The 16,190-nt window shown below is 47.2% G+C and overlaps 1 protein-coding gene across 3 annotated transcripts in view; it reads right to left on the bottom strand.

The window, feature by feature from the left end:
• Nucleotides 1–16,190, bottom strand: part of Mtus2 (microtubule associated scaffold protein 2) — a 376,016-nt gene that overhangs the window by 8,020 nt on the left and 351,806 nt on the right. For all 3 annotated transcript variants that reach the window (XM_057764364.1, XM_057764365.1, XM_057764366.1), the window contains 4 exons: nt 14,534–14,748; nt 7,678–7,783; nt 4,370–4,443; nt 1,329–1,427 (listed from right to left, as the gene is read on the bottom strand). In XM_057764364.1, the coding sequence (XP_057620347.1) occupies nt 1,329–1,427; nt 4,370–4,443; nt 7,678–7,783; nt 14,534–14,748 (494 nt within the window). The remainder of the gene's footprint in view (nt 1–1,328; nt 1,428–4,369; nt 4,444–7,677; nt 7,784–14,533; nt 14,749–16,190) is intronic.

Raw genomic sequence — 16,190 nt, forward strand, 5'->3', positions numbered from 1 at the left:
ATCTGTGAGGAAGCAGGTGCCAGCACCTCCGACGGGGAATTCCTGGGCTAGCACAGGCTCTGAACAGCCTTCCAGGGGACTTGATTCACAGGGCTCTGGGGCCTCACATGTCCCACCTGTGCCCGTGAGTTCATGCATACAAGATAAGCCAAGTAAAGCAGTGTGGATGAGGGAGATCTCACCTGGCCCTATCCCTAGATGAAGAGCTATGGGCAACCGATGGCTACTGAAGGAGGGAGAATCAGTCTTCTCCAGGGACACGCCCCCTGACAGGTCATCCAATCCCAATCACATGTGCATGTGAGCAACACTAGATGGACTCCACAGGTTCTGTCTATCTGTCTGGTCTGTCTGTCTGTGTGTATGTCACAATAGTAATCAAAGAAGAGGTCATGAAGTTGAGGAGGGCATGGAGGAGTTGGAGGGGAATGAGTGTGAATTTAATGATGTGAACACAGTACTCAGGTATGAAGTCTAACAATAATAAATGTTGAAGGACGTTTAGCATGCTCATTGTATTAAAGATACTCTCCTCTGTTTTAAAAACCATTTATGTGAATGACACGTTAGGGTCGGTGGATGTAAGCAGTAAAAAGGCAGGACATTGGTTGGAATTGGAATTTCAGGTAGAAAACCTTGAAAAAAAAATCAAGCCAGCTGTGGCAGTTTAGGCTTTTAATCCTAGGCCCTCAAAGAGGCAGAGGCAGAGGGGTGGGTGGAAAGTTCAAAGCCAACCTAGGCAACTTCATGAGACTCTGTCTCTAAATGGGAAAGAGGGGGAGGAGCTAGGGATTGGCTCAGTGGAAGAGCACTTGTCTAGCCCACGTGAGGCCCTAGCTTCAATCTAAGACACCACAGGATAAAAAGCAATATAGTATTTCAGCAGAAGAAGCTCATTCTCAACCTTCGCTTCTCTCCAACACTGCATCAGATGGTAGGAGGTTTGCCAGTTACTCTCGAAAAAAGTTAACCTTTGACCTCCTAACTCACATCTTAGCTGGTCCTGTCCTGCGCCAGCCTAAAACACAGTTGGAGAAGCATGGTGTGGACTGTCTTCAGCCAGAGGAGTTTACACCATAGGCACCCAGGGACCCTGCCTGACGAGTGCTGTGGGTTTTGGCAGAAATAGCAGGTTGCTGGAGAAACCCAAGATTATGGTCTGTCTCGGGGAGAAGTGCTGACAGGCACTGGGTACACATCTTAATGCCGTTGGGACCAGCGCCCTCAGCAGCAGCAGCTTCAGTGTGGAGGCCTCGTCCCTAGACAAGACTGCAGGGGAAGCCAGTTCGTGTCCCCACCCACTAGGAGGCCCAGGTAGTGGTGACTACCTCCAGCTGTTCTTCTGTGGTTTTCCGTAGGGCTTCCTCAAAGCGCTGGGCTCTGTCCCGCAGAGACTGGCTCTGAAAAGTCAGCATGTCCACCTGGTCCTGCAAGTGACAACAAGAGATGTTCCCCCCGGGGCCACATGGATGGACACGAGAGGTTAGGCAGCAGGGGCAGGTCAGTTTATATCACCCTGATACAAGTCGGGAAGAGAGAATTTCAAATGAATTGCCTCCACTGAATTGCATGGTATTCTCTATTGATGATGAACACGGACGGGCCCCGCCCACTATGGACGGAGCCATTCCTAGGCGGATGGTTCTGGGCCGTATAAGAAAGGCAGTATGGCAGTACTACTTCACGGTCTCTGCATCAGTTCCTGCCTCCAGTTTTCTGCCTTGAGCTCCTGCCTCAGCGTCCCTCAATGATGGGCTGTAACCTGTCAGCCAAAGAAACCTTTTCCTCTGCAAGATGCTTTGGGTCAGTGTTTCCTCACAGCAACAGAAAGCCGACTAGAACGTGGAAGGGAGGACCGGCTGCCCTTGCCCAGGAACCTCTCATTTCAGGCTCACTGCTGACCCTCAGTGCATCTTTCTGACTTCAGAGCTGGGCTGTTCTATGAGGGGAGCCACCCGTTCTCCCCCAGCTTAGTTCTCTCCCCACTAGACCAGCAAGCAGCCCCGCCTTGTGGCCGCCGTCTGTGTGTGCAGAAGGAATGAAGGCATACATGCCTATGGTACACTGGGCTCCTGGTGAGCTTCAGAGCAAATGTGGCTAAGGAGATCCTCTCAGCCACGGTGACAGTGATGTCACCACAGCACAAGAAGGGTGCTTGCCCATGGCTCTGAACTCTCCGTGACTAAACAGCACCCCTTCCCACAAGTCCCCCTAATGGCTCCACAGGGAGGGACCAAGGGCTGTCATGAACTCTTCTGCAAGAGACACGACTCAGCCAGTGATCAGAAAGAGCCGGGACTTGCAAATGACAGCCCCACGCGTGTGCCAGCCCACGGGGCTACTTCCTTCCTTCACCATGGCAGAGAGCCTCGGTTTCCCCACTTCCCTGGGCAGGTTTCTGTTCCTCTCTTTTCATTCTTCCAGTTACTTGCCTTTCATTTTTAAGAAGCAAAAGTCCCCATATTGCCATTAAAAGCAAGTGGGGACAATACGGATGCCAGTGGGAGTTTGCGTTCACATGAACTAAGGAATTGAAACGTCAGTTTTGAAGAAGCTCCAGTAGGCCAGCACTGGGCTACGCCACCATTGCCTTCACCTTCCAGAATGGCTTACAAAATGTCTGGTGCTCTCTGACTCCCTCACCATACTTCTTAGAAGTTACCTAAAGACATTTCTTTCTCTCTCTGTCTCTCTGTCTCTCTCTCTCTCTCTCTCTCTCTCTCTCTCTCTGGTTTTTCGAGACAGGGTTTCCCTGTGTAATAGTCCTGGCTGTCCTGGAACTCACTCTGTAGACCAGACTGGCCTCGAACTCACATAGATCTGCCTGCCTCTGCCTCCTGAGTGCCACTGCCAACCGGCAGGAAGTATCTCTTGTAAGCCTCTTTCCCACCATTAAAAATCAAAACAACACAAAAGTCTAAACAATAACTACCCAGATGGATCTAAGCCATCCAACTGACATCTTCCTGCCTTGTTCACTCTTCTAAACAGACCAGCAGGGATGGAAGGATCCTACCGCAGTCAAGATAGGAAGAAACGATTCTCAACCCATGTGGACTACTTTAGATCCTTCGAGTGGTCTGACCCAGCACGGGCCTCTCGGAAGTCAACAAATGGCATGCTAATAATAAACGCCACACTGCTGGAACAGCTCGTTGTAGCTGTTTCTTCTTGGTTCTCACGCAAACCCATCTAGGGTTGTTCAGCCTCTGAGCTTGATCTCCTTCATCTGCTCACATTTGGAGAAAAAGCTACTGTTAGCCCCATTTCACGGGCAGGTACCTGAGGTGAACAGGTGCATCACCATCCTAGCTCCAGAGCTAGGAAGATCTGACAGAGTGCAGATTGGATCTCTAACTGCCCAAGCAAGCAGTTGCTCCAGGTGCGGAGTAGCGCTAAGCAGTGGGCTTCAGTGACTCTATGCTCCACACGCCAACATCCAGCTCAAAAAATTTCTGCCGGATGGAGAGGTACAGAACCCTACAGCCTCAGGGGGCAGCAGGGGAAGGGATTTGGTGACAGGCTAGACAAGTACTCAGCTGTTGTACCTCAGTCTCTACGTTTTCTGCAACGTTCTCTCTGTGACCTTGGATTCTTTCCTTGTGGGGCGGGCTCATTGTGACAGAGACATCACCAAAGAAGCAAGATTCTCGCACACACGTTCCAGTCCTGGGAACAGTGTTCCCAATTTCCAGACATGAGTGACCATGACATTTAAAAAGCCATATTCTCTAGTCAGAACCTCCCCAGCTGGGATCAGGGATGATCTGTCTGTCCCATACCTGAAGCCTCCCAGGCAGCTCACTCTAGCCCTGGGGCTGCTTCTGGCCTTTTAAAGGCAGCTTGCAGGTCTCCAGAAGGCAGGGGGGTGATGAATGTGCCTGAGAGACTCCACACTTTCCCCCTGAAGACCAGGAGGAAGCCAGGCAACTCAGCTGACATGAGACCAACCCCCTCCCCCGAGCAACAATGAGAGGCAGAAAGGGGTATTTCCATCCTGCTCATCTCCAGGTAACCTAAGTCTTAAAACTGCCAGGATGTGGTCCAACCTTTGCAATTCTGACCTCTACAACAACATTATTCGTGTCTAGAAGTTTCTCTTCCCATCCCCACCCCACTTTTCAGGTACCCCCGACACAGCAAATGCTCCATTAACTTCATTAGCATTCTGACTACATTATTCACGAGGCACAAGTGGCCTCTTGGTGCTTTTATATTTTTTCCACAGCTCTGTCAGGAGAGGACCAGATTCTAAAGGATGGGGGATAGGTTTCCATATTCGAGTACACAGTGGTGTGAGATAAACGTTAGCCAGTGAACACAGTGCTGAGACCCCTTCACCAGCCAAGGGAACAAAGGAGACACGAACCTGTAATGACAGACGCAGTTTTTCAAAGTTTTCTTCCAGTTCCTTCTTCTCAAATTCATGGGTAGAAATCAGTTCTGGAAAGAAGGAAGAAGAAATCAAATCGTTACGAAGTGGACCTTTCTTCTGAGAAGCACAGAACAAGGCTGTTTGGGTGGATGAGGACACGTGACTTTGGGTACACAGATGATGGACAGCTACAGCAGATACAAGGTTTCTTCTGCTCGTCGGAAGTCAACTGTGGTGAACAGAATGTGGTTTGTGAGAGAAAGAAGTGACCGGAAGAAAGAGAACTGAGGGAGAAAAGGGAAAGAAAGAGGGAGAGAAAGCACACGCATGTTCACCAGTACGTGTGCACACGTACTTGCGTATGCTGCATGTGAGGCCATGTGAGAACCTCTGTCAACAGCACCAGCTGAATGTCCCACCTTTCCTAACAGTGAAACAGTTGTTTTCCTCCGTCCCCAGGATTTGCTCTCCCGGCTTCAAAGCATCCATGTCAGGCTGAGGAAGGAGCTTTTCACTCAGCAATTGGAGAAGACATCTTGCCAACCATGCCAGCTTCACAGTGTGCTTGAGGGATCAGTGCTGAGTCAACAAAGACATCTTAGTGGCCTCTGGGCCACACTCTGCGGACTAGGGATCCCCAGAATTTGCTTGAACAAAGACTGGTTATAAGACACTCGACCTGAAGGAAAGGTTGACTGCTCTGTGTCTCTCAAGAGTTTTGGGATAACTCTGCTCTGTGTAAAGTCACATCCAGGAAATAACTTATACATTATGCAGATGAAGGTGATGATGTAGGTGATGATGTAGGTGATATAGTGATGATGTTGGTGGTGTAGGTGATGATGTAGGTGATGCAGGTGATGATGTAAGTGATGTAGGTGATTGATGTAGGTGATGATGTAGGTGATTGATGTAGGTGATGATGTAGGTGATGATGTAGGTGATTGATGTAGGTGATGATGTAGGTGATGATGTAGGTGATGATGTAGGTGATGATGTAGGTGATGCAGGTGATGTAGATGATGATGTAGGTGATGTAGGTGATGATGTAGGTGGTGTAGGTGATGATGTAGGTGATGCAGGTGATGATGTAGGTGATATAGGTGATTGATATGAGTGATGATGTAAGTGATGTAGGTGATGATGTAGGTGATTGATGTAGGTGACTGATGTAGGTGATGATGTAGGTGATGTAGGTATTAAGTAAATGCATTCCGACCCCTCTAGACAGGAAGAGTCTTATCATCTGGGTAAAGCCCATCTCATCCTGGGTAGACCAGCAATTTGTTTTTGTGGTATGACTAGAAGGGTGATGGTCTCTTTTGTCAGCCTGGATCCTGTTTTGGGAACAAGAAAGTCCTGGATACCAACAATTACCATTTGGGTCACTAGGAGTTGTTACTAAGAAATCCATGTAGTTTCCATGAGCACAGATCTTTAACTATGGTGACGAGGGCTGTTAAGAATCTAGTTTCCGGGGCTGGAGAGATGGCTCAGCGGTTAAGAGCACTGCCTGCTCTTCCAAAGGTCCTGAGTTCAATTCCCAGCAACCACATGGTGGCTCACAACCATCTGTGATGAGGTCTGGTGCCCTCTTCTGGCCTGCAGGCACACAAGCAGACAGAATACTGTATAAATAATAAATAAATAAATATTTTTTAAAAAAGAACCTAGTTTCCACAGACAAAGTTTTCATTTCTGGAAAAATAAAATTTGTGTTTATTTTATTGACTTTATTTTTTAAGTTTATTGTATTTTGTGCATGAGTGTTTGCTTACATGTATGTATGTGTACCGTGTGCATGCCTGTGGCCCAGGAAGGCCAAAAGAACTAGAGTTACAGATAGTTGTGAACTATCATGTGGGTGCTGGCAACTGAACCTGGCTCCTCTGCAAAAACAGCCAGTGCTCTTAACCACCAAACCATCTCTTCAGCCCCTAGTTTTACTGACTATATGAATTGGCCTTCTGGTTTATTTGCCTCTTTGTAGTATTAGTTTTATTGGCCACTGAGACCATCACCCTACATATCACAATAAATTTTAAGCTCCTATTATATAGATTCATACCATCGCAATTTCATACATAACAACTCAAAGGCCTTAGATGGGATGTCTAAAGCAAGACTCTATTTGTTGGAAAAAAAAATCAACCAGGCTTATTCGTGTGAAAATACAAGGGGAAAAGAGGGCAGGTATACTATAATTTACAGAATCCATACATTCAAAGCCCCTCCCCTGAGGGATTGTGTCTATAGCTTGGGAATGGGCACTGCTGGTGGGTCCCAACACCTCAAGGGAACAGAGAACAAATATTATTGCTTATTATACAATACTGGCTTCCCACAATGCATTGCTTTATTACAAAGTCATGATACTCCGTCCTTGCTCTCTAAGGTGATTCTTCTCAACTCCTGCTGCATATATTAGAGTTTTGGAAAGTCTGGCATTTTGGAGGCAGGGTCTACATGCCATTGCCTTTTAAAGTCTCCAGGTCATTTCAAAGTGTAGCCGAGGGGACAGATGTGTAATTCAAGACACAGGTGTACTGGACCAGTTCTTGGGGCACTTTTCTCTCTTGTCTCCCGTTTGGCTTATGGCAAAGGTGCTTGAGGGAGGAGACAGATGAACATCAAATACTTTACAGCCAGTTTGTTGTTAGAAAGACTATTTTAAAACAAGAAAAAAATGGGGGCTGGAGAGATGCTCAGAGGTTAAGAGCATTGCCTGCTCTTCCAAAGATCCTGAGTTCAGTTCCCAGCAACCACATGGTGGCTCACAACCATCTGTAATGGGGTCTGGTGCCCTCTTCTGGCCTGCAGGCATACACGCAGACAGAATATTGTATGCATAATAAATAAATAAATAAATTCCAAAGTAAATTTTCATATTGAAAATATATTGATTCAACGCTAACTTTTATTGTTTTTAATAGATAGTTGAACAACCAGGTGACTGGGAAAAATAAGCAAAAGGAGGAATTCAGGCTGGTAAGAATCTCAAGGAGATTTTTAACATTCCCTCAAGGTTTATAGAACTCCTTTGGAGGAGAGAGGTAAGTGCGAGGATTCATAAAGCTTTAAACATGGGCCTGGGGATAGAACCCTGGGCCTATTATGTGCTAGCCAAGCTCCCCAGCCCTGCCTGAAGCTTTACTATTTCTTCTCTTCACAGGAATGAACACAAAAGCTTCAGTAGAAAGGAAAAAAAAGGACAGAAAAGAAGGAAAGGAGGGATCCTTTGCTCTGTTGCCAGAGGGGTTCAGCATGGTCACTTTGGCCTGCTGCTCATGACTCGTAGATACCTTGAACTTTGTGGTCATGGTCATCCTGCAGGATCGTGATGGCAACCGTGTGGTTGTTTTCCATCTCCAGCAGAGCAGCCTCGTGGCTGGCAGTGATGTCTTCCACCTGAAGGAAAGGCATGGTTACTGGTTATCCAGAGAGCTGGGGTGGCTGTTGGGATCATCTTTGCTGCTGGGAAAACATAGGTGCAGCTCAGTAAGATGAAAAAGCTAGCAGTCCTGCCAAAGACAAGTTACTCCGCGGGGATGATTGGCACCCCCAGTCTAGTACCAAAGTGCCACAACCTAACTCAATGAAAAGAGATAGAAGCTCAACTAAGCCAGGCAGTGGTGGTGTGCACCTTTAATCCCAGCACTTGGGAGGCAGAGACAGATGGGTCCCTGTGAGTTCAAGGCCAACCTGGTCTACTAAGCTAGCTCCACGATAGCCAGGGCTACATAGAGAAACCCACTCTCAAAAACCAAAAAGCAATCGAACAAATAAGCTCCACCCCGGAAGGACTGTCCCGGGTACCTCTGCAGAATCCTGCAGCACTCCATCACATGTTCTTCCTTCACCCTGTCGGGAAGTGATGGGGCAGGAAGAGTTCTCCATGCCTCCTCTCAAGGTTTCCCAGTATCAGGTGAGTGGGAACTACTCGTTCCTAAGCTCTCAGTGAGTATCTACCCCTTCCACCCTTAGGAGGTAGGCATTTCTATGCCCATTTTGCAGATGAGGAAACAAAGGCTTAGGCTTGACATGTTTCACCCAAGATCTAGTAAGTGGCAAGAATAAACAGAGGTCCCCATCTCTGTCTGATCCCAACGGTGTTGTTTTCTCAAACATACACAGTGACAACCTCCTCTTCGGGTACCACCACCAAGTGACATGTTAAGACCCTCTCCCTAGTTCCTAGGTGAGAACAGCAGGCCCACCCATGTCCCCTTCACCAAGGTCCTAAGCCTAAGCTTGCCATCCAGACTGCCACCTGCTGGGCCTCTCTGCTGACAAGGCAACTCTGGCTGCTCCTGTGAAGGGTTTCCCACTCTCTGCTCGAAGGTGTATTTCCAGGAGTTTCTCCATAAGTGTGCAGTTCACCCCAGATGTTCTGGTTTTCACTTTTGTTTTTCAGTGCTGGTGACTGAAGCCAAGGCCTTGCACATGCTGGGCAACCACTCTGTCAGTGAGTGACACACCCAGCCTCATTTTCATACGTTCTGATCTCTCCACCCAAGGACTGTACTGTCTACAGGGTTTACTTTTTTCTTTGTTTATCTGGCTTGGTTTTCACATTTTTATTGGAGAGCAACAAATTGCATCAGTGGGGGATTTCAAAGGTTCTTCAGCCATTCCAGGCTTGGGTCCTAGGAGTCCTGGGAGTGGCTGGGCACATCCAGCATGTTTACATCATTCTTCGTAGGCCCTGGGTAGTTGTAGGGTGTGACCTACTTGATGATGGTGGGGTACCTGTTGTGGGAACTAAGTTGAAGCATAATTGTAAGTTACACTGGATTAGGAGGCACCAAGCTCTATTGATCCTGATGATGTCTGGACAGTGAGCCTCTCCAGAACTGAGACTTGTTATTTGCTATTTATAATAACAAAATGAAATTTGCTATTTTTCCATCACCACAATCACATACCCCAACACAGACCAAATGCAGATCAAGTAGAGCTTCCACCCAATTTACAACCATGTTTGCAAATGGTTCTTCTTGATCCATTATTACCTTCAATCTGCTTACTGTTTTTAAGAAATATTTTGGTCATTGTTTTAACTTCAAATGTATGCCCTAGTGAAGTAATTGTTCAGGATACTCTCTCCCCATGATAGCAAGCCTCTCCTAGACATAATACAAGTACAATGTTTACCCAAATTCTTTGTCAACAATCTCTTATACTTCCAACATACACCGCAACAGTGCATTATGCATGTATGTGTACATAAACATACCCCTTCACATCCCAACCAGTTTAACAACAACGAAATCCTAAGACCAACCAAACAAAAACTTGAAGAAATCTGGATAAAAAAAAATTTGTTCCATATTGTCTTATGAATAATTCAGTAATTCAGTTTATTTCATGACCCACAATTGTGTCAAAACCTGCTATTTTAAATCCACAAATTTAGATGAATGTGTCTAGAACCTCAAGTTCTTTGGTGGTCCCATTAAGGACACATTGCTTCTATCTGACAGTATTTGGCTGCCTCTGCGGAAACCTCATTTCTCTGGAATAACATTGTTTCTTCTGTTATACGGGAGGAAGATATATTCTCTGCGATAAAGGAAATCTTCTTTAATCAACAGCTGGGAGTGTGGGGGGTAGGGGTGGGCATGTGTACAGTATGAGGTCATAAGAGGGTATTAGATCCCCAAGAACAAGGGGTTGTGAGCTGCTCAACATAGGTGCTGAGACTGGACACGGCTCCTCGGGAAAATTAGTCGGGGTTCCTTTTTTAAAATAGATTTAATTATTTAATGTACATTGGGCTTTTGCCTGTATATATGTCTGTATGAGGGTGTCAGATCTCCTGGAACTAGAGTTACAGACAGTTGTGCACTGCCTTGTGGGTTCTGGGAACTGAACCCAGGTTCTCTGGAAGAGTAGCCAGTGTTCTTAACCACTGAGCCATCTCTTCAGTCCCAAATTATTTTATTTTTATTAGTGTGTACATGTATGTGTCTGTACGTGGGTATATGCAGAAGGTACCAGATTCCCTGGAGCTGGAGTTACAGGTGTCGTGGGCTTCCTGATGTGGGTGCTGGCGATGGGACTCTGGTCCTCTGCAAGAAGAGCCAGAGCTCTTGAGCACTGAGAGCTCTCGGCCCTTCCATCACTTCTCAAAATAGCTGCATCGGCTGCAGTCAAGAGTTTGACACCATAGGAACTGGGGACATTTCACATTCCAACAATGAATGACTTTCCATTTGGAATAATCTATCATCTCCCCCTACAACTTTTCTCTGTTTCTGTATCTGTCTGTCTGTCTGTCTGTCTCTGGTGTCAGGGAACAAATCATCTTTGTTTATGCTATGCAAACATTCTACCACAGTGGTTCTCATCCCCCTAATACCTCAACTCTTCAATACAGTTCCTCAGACCAGGCCATAAAATTATTTCATTGCTACTTCATAACTGTAAGTTTGCTACTGCATGAATCATAATGTGAACATCTGATATGCAGGGTATCTGATATAAGACTACCCAAAGGAGTTGCAACCCATGGGTTGAGAACTGCTTTTCTACCAACAAGCAACCTTCCTAGGATAGTCTTTTTTCTCTTTCTTTCTTTCTTTCTTTCTTTCTTTCTTTCTTTCTTTCTTTCTTTCTTTCCTTTCTTTCTTTTTCTTCCTTCCTTTCTTTCTCCTCTCTCTCTCTCTCTCTCTCTCTCTCTCTCTCTCTCTCCCCCTCTCTGTCACAAATTGTCATTGCTTAAAACAGGAAAATCACTGTTATCACAACATCTCAGTGATAACATGGACTTGGAAGCAATGTGTCGCTACAATGACTGGGCATTATTGATTAAAGTGACCTGAGCCTCAAATCACTTGTGGCTCTGCGCTCTGAATCACTCAGAAGCAGGGATGACTAGAACAGGATTTAATCACCCAGTTGTTGGCAGCAGGTTCTAATGGAATTTCTGTCTAAAACCTCTCAGTGTGAGGCAAAATAAAATAAGCAATTGGTTGAAACAAAGGGGACCGGAGTGATGGCTCAGGTGTTCCGAGCACTTCTTGTTCTAACAGAGGACTTTGGTTCGTTGTCCAGCATCCATAGCAGGCAGCTCACACTGTCTATAATGTCAGTTCTAGGGGGGACCAGAGCCCTCTTCCAGTCTCTGTGGGTATCTGTATGCACAATAGTGCACATAAACACACATAGGCACATAGACTCTTCCCTTTCTGTTCCACTAAAAATGTCACAGCACTCTCTGTAAAACATAAGCACCACATATTGTCTAGAGGCATGGTTCTTAAGCACCCAGGTGTAAAGAGAAACCCTTTCCTCGGTCCTTGGTGGGACTCTACACTACTATTCTCTTATACAAATTTCTACGAGGAGCTTCAGAAAAGAAAGGTAGATACAAAGATAAACTGATGGAGGAAGGTCATTCGTTAATTAATAAAGAAACTTGCTTGGCCCTCATAGGTTAGAACATAGGTGGGTGGAGTAAACAGAACAGAATGCTGGGAGGAAGAGGAAGTGAGCTCAGATGCAGGGCAGCTCCTCTCAGAGCCAGATGCGATGAAGCAAGCCGCCAGGTCAGACATGCTGAATCTTTCCTGGTAAGACTGGTGCTACACAGATTATTAGAGATGGGTTGATCGGGATATGAGAATTAGCCAGTAAGGGCTAGAGCTAATGGGCCAAGCAGTGTTTATATGAATACAGTTTGTGTGTTGTTATTTTGGGGCATAAGCTAGCCAGGCGGCCGGGAGCCAGGGCGGCAGGAACGCAGCCTGCAGCTCCTACTACAATAAACTTCCAGAAGAATCGATGTCCCTGTCATAAATGAGGCTCAGCTGGTAACAGTTTGTTATGTCCAGAGTCAAGGTGTATGCCTTGGCCTGTTAGATGGCATGTCTGTGATTTAGTGCTGAGGAACTACTACTGTCATCACAGTAAGGATGATGTCCCCTTCAGCCTCTGGGAGGTGCTTTTATGAATGAAATATTGACTTTCTAATTCCAACGAGCCATATGGAATTAAGGGAACGGCAGGAATATTCAGAAAGATATCAATGGAATCCTTAGAGCTACCATTTCAACTTGCTCTTCAGTAATTTCTGTCTCACGTCTCTTTGTGATTTTAAAGACCGCCCCCCCTTAGGCAGGAAATGGTTCTGCCTACTGTGGGCACCCTCTCTCCTGTCAGCTATTAGTATCTATGGCTTCTCTTCATATATGGTACCAGTTTCTGCAGAGCAGGGGCTCACAGACATGAAGTAGGAAAGCTCAGCCTGAGAAGATGTCAAAACCCTCAGAAGATATTTGCTCAAATTTAGACCAATTTTCCCAAAGGGCACAAAAGATGGGTTAATGCATTGTAATTGACAAAATCAGAGAAAGGTTATCTTCCACTGTCAGCCAGGGGTAAGCAGAGTGGTTTCAAAGAGAAATGGCTCCCATAGGCTTACATACTTGAATGCTGAGTCCTGGGTTCGAGGGAGTTCGGGGATGTTTGGGTGGTGAATGAAGCCTTGCTGGAGGAGGTCGGTCACCGGGGGTGGGTTTTAGAGTTTACAGCCTGGCGTCATTTCCAGCTCACCCTCTGCTTCCTGTTTACAGGTGAGGATGTGAACTCTCAGCTCCCTTCTACTGCCACCTTGCCTGCTGGTTGCTGCCTTGACTTTCCTGCGATAGAATCTTACCCACCGGAACTGTAAGCCAAAATAAGCTGTTTTCCATAAGCTGGTTTCTCTGCACGGCGTTTCACCATGGCAACAGAAAGATAAGCAATGCAGAAAGCTTCTGCTGCCTGAAGACCTTTCTTTTTTTGTCTAGAACCTTGGGTAGAGCCCTGTGAGACCACTGCTGTCTACCGTCTGCCCCCTTCACAGAGATGGGATTTTGGGGCTCTTCCATGGAGGAGGCTGCCAGGTCACCCACCAAACGGCATCAGCCCTTTGGAGAAAGAGCTATTCCCTGTAGCAAGTCCCGGTTCTGGAGTCAGCTTGCTACTCAGCGGGGGCTGGGTATAGAGACACCAGGGGAGGAAAGCTGCTGCCTAAGGCGAGCAAGGATGGAGTTGTGGGCTTTACTTTTAGCCACGTGCCAGAGGCAATTAACTGGGGCTTGGCAATTCACTTCCAGAAGATGTATTCTGAATGGAGCATCATGTGCGCTCATTTTCTCATTAACCTCAAACCAGATTAAACTACCATTTGCCCCCATCCCAGCTGCGCATCCTCATCAGAGGAGCCAGAGAGAGCCAGCCCGTGTTTACTCCCTCCTGCACCGGCCCATCAACCGGGAGCCCAGCCCCCTGCTTCACCCCAGTCTCCTAGACACTGGCCCAGAGCATGTGGTGGCAGGCCGAGCTGGAGCTTCCAGACCGACTCCATCTGGTTCCCACTGTAGCCTCCTCTTCAGCCTAAAGGGCAGTGTCCCCGAGACCCACGTCTCCCCGGTACCGTCTCTTCTCAGCACAAGGTCTCCTGTGCCAGACAGGTCCTGGAGGTTCATTTTGTTTGTGTAGAGTGTATTCTCCAGCCCGGCAAATAGAGCTGGCTAGGTGGGCGGGTTAGGGAGACATAACAGAAGGTGATAGGCTTAGTGGTCTCTGCCTGTTCAAACTCCTCATGGGGCGCTGTTCCTGCCAATCACCTGCCATTCACGAGGATGACTTTTTAAAGAAAAAGGAGGATTTTTAGGATGAATTTTGTGGGATGAGCTGATGAGCACTGCAGTTTTCAAAAAAGATGAACAACCTCTGCTCACACTCCATGCGACAGAATTCTGGTGTCTTACTTAACCCTGGGACTCTGTCTTCTTATCTGTAAAATAGGAATAGAATTGGCATCTGGCAGGGTGATGGAGTCCACGTACATCAAGTCTGGAAGTAGTGGCGGGTGCAGAACCTGGTCTACGCACAGGTTTGCTTAACACCTCTCTGCCCACAGAGAATATGCGAAGAACACATGACCAATAAGGGTCACGTGTAAAACTGCAATCTCAGGTAAATTCTCACAGAGAACTAATTTTAGACCTAGAAGGAGGAGAGGGTGTCATGGCGTCTGCAGGGACAGCATTCTAGGCACAGGGTGCAGAGAGAGCCAGAATGAGGCTGGAGAGTGAACTTGACCCATTTACTCAAGTGCCTCAGGCTCTTCTCCTCCCATCACTGGTGCGGAACAGCCAGCCAACTCACCTGCTCTTGGTGCTGGCATCGCATGCGCAGCAGCTGGTCCTGATGCTCCGCCCGCAGGCGTGCGCTCTCGGCCTGGAACTGCTGCTGAAGCCGCTCCCGAAGTTCCTGCACCTCGGCCTGCTGCTGCCAGCCCAGCCTCCTCAGTTCCTCCTCGAACCGCCTCTCCAGCGCCTCCTTCTCCTTCTGCAGCTTCTCACACTTGGCGGTGTTGAAGGCTGCAGGGAGCATGGAGCTCTTTAGCAATGTGGGGAGCAGACACTGCGATGACCCACTGCGAGCCCACCTGAGGCTTTCAAAAATAAAACTGAAACAGGAATCGCTGGGTGGGGAGTGTAACTCAGCGGTAGAGAGCTTGGCTTGGCATGCACGAGACTCCGAGTTCCACTCCCAGCATCAAAAACTGATTAAAGAAGTAAACAAATAAAAACTACGCCGTAGCCAGGGGTGGGGGCACATCTTTTTAATCCCAGCATCCTGGAGGCAGAGGCAGGGGATCTCTGTGAGTTTGAGGTCTAGTCCAGGTCATCAAGGGCTGGCTACACAGTGAGGCTCTGTCTCAAAAATAAGTAACTAGAGAAACCACAAACACCTCAAAAGCTAATTTAGCATAATATATTATCACAAAAGACTCTCTTCCCGTGAACAATTTGAGAATGAGATGCCTATTGGCTGTCCCTTTATGCCCCAATTCCCTAGTGTGTAGGCCCTACTTACCCACAAGGCCAGCACACTCAGGAGATCTGGGACACAATGGTGCCACCCGGTGCTCAGAACTGTTGACATTGATCCAGTCAAGGTCCAATGTTTTTCTACTGATACAGCTTGTGCCTATTGTTAGACATTTGTTTCCAAGACTTGCTGGTATAGATAATATTACAGATAATACAGCAAACATATTCACCCATGTGCAGGGTCCCTTTTCATTAAAATGAGTTCTCCGGAGTGGAAGTTACAAAGTTTTAAAGACTACGGATGTCATCATCCAGTGGTTGGTGCTTTCTTTAAATTCCATAGTTAGCCAATAATAAATCTGTGACCACCAGGGGGCGGTATGGCACCTGAAAAGTGCCCTCAGCGGGGGACACTGCCCCGAACGACTTACTTTTCTTCCTAAATTCTTCTTTTTGGTGAAGATATTAAGAGGAGAAATAAAAGGAGTGATGAAAAATGAGGTCTGAGGTGTTCACAGAGGGAGAATAAGCCACCAGCCCACCTGTTGTGTTTGGAGACATACTCTGCTCCCAGGGCATGGTGGCTGCGTCAGAGCTGGCTCAGAGTAAACAGGAGCTGGCATCTATATTCTTCCCTCACCTAGACAGGGACTGATGCTCCCAACAGCCCTGCTAGGTGTCTAGTAGGCAGCCCACACCCCACTGCAAAGAGCAGGGAGTGGACCGAACTAGTTCAAGGTGAAGGCAAGGTCTGCGGCAGAATCAGGTACACGGACAAACTCCACGATGCACCAGCAGTATAATATCTGCGAGGTGAGGCCAGGCATTGGCATCCCTTCCTTAAACCTCCATGTCTGCAACTGTCACCCTTTGCCCGTCTATTTCCTTATAGGTGGGCAAGGCCAGTGCCCCTTGTATTCTGTGCTCAGATAGGCAGGGCACCTTTGGGTGGATATTGAGCTGCGGGTATAGCTAAGTGGTAGAGT

The sequence above is a fragment of the Chionomys nivalis genome, chromosome 3, assembly GCF_950005125.1.
Source record: "Chionomys nivalis chromosome 3, mChiNiv1.1, whole genome shotgun sequence".
NCBI classification, from domain to species: domain Eukaryota; kingdom Metazoa; phylum Chordata; class Mammalia; order Rodentia; family Cricetidae; genus Chionomys; species Chionomys nivalis.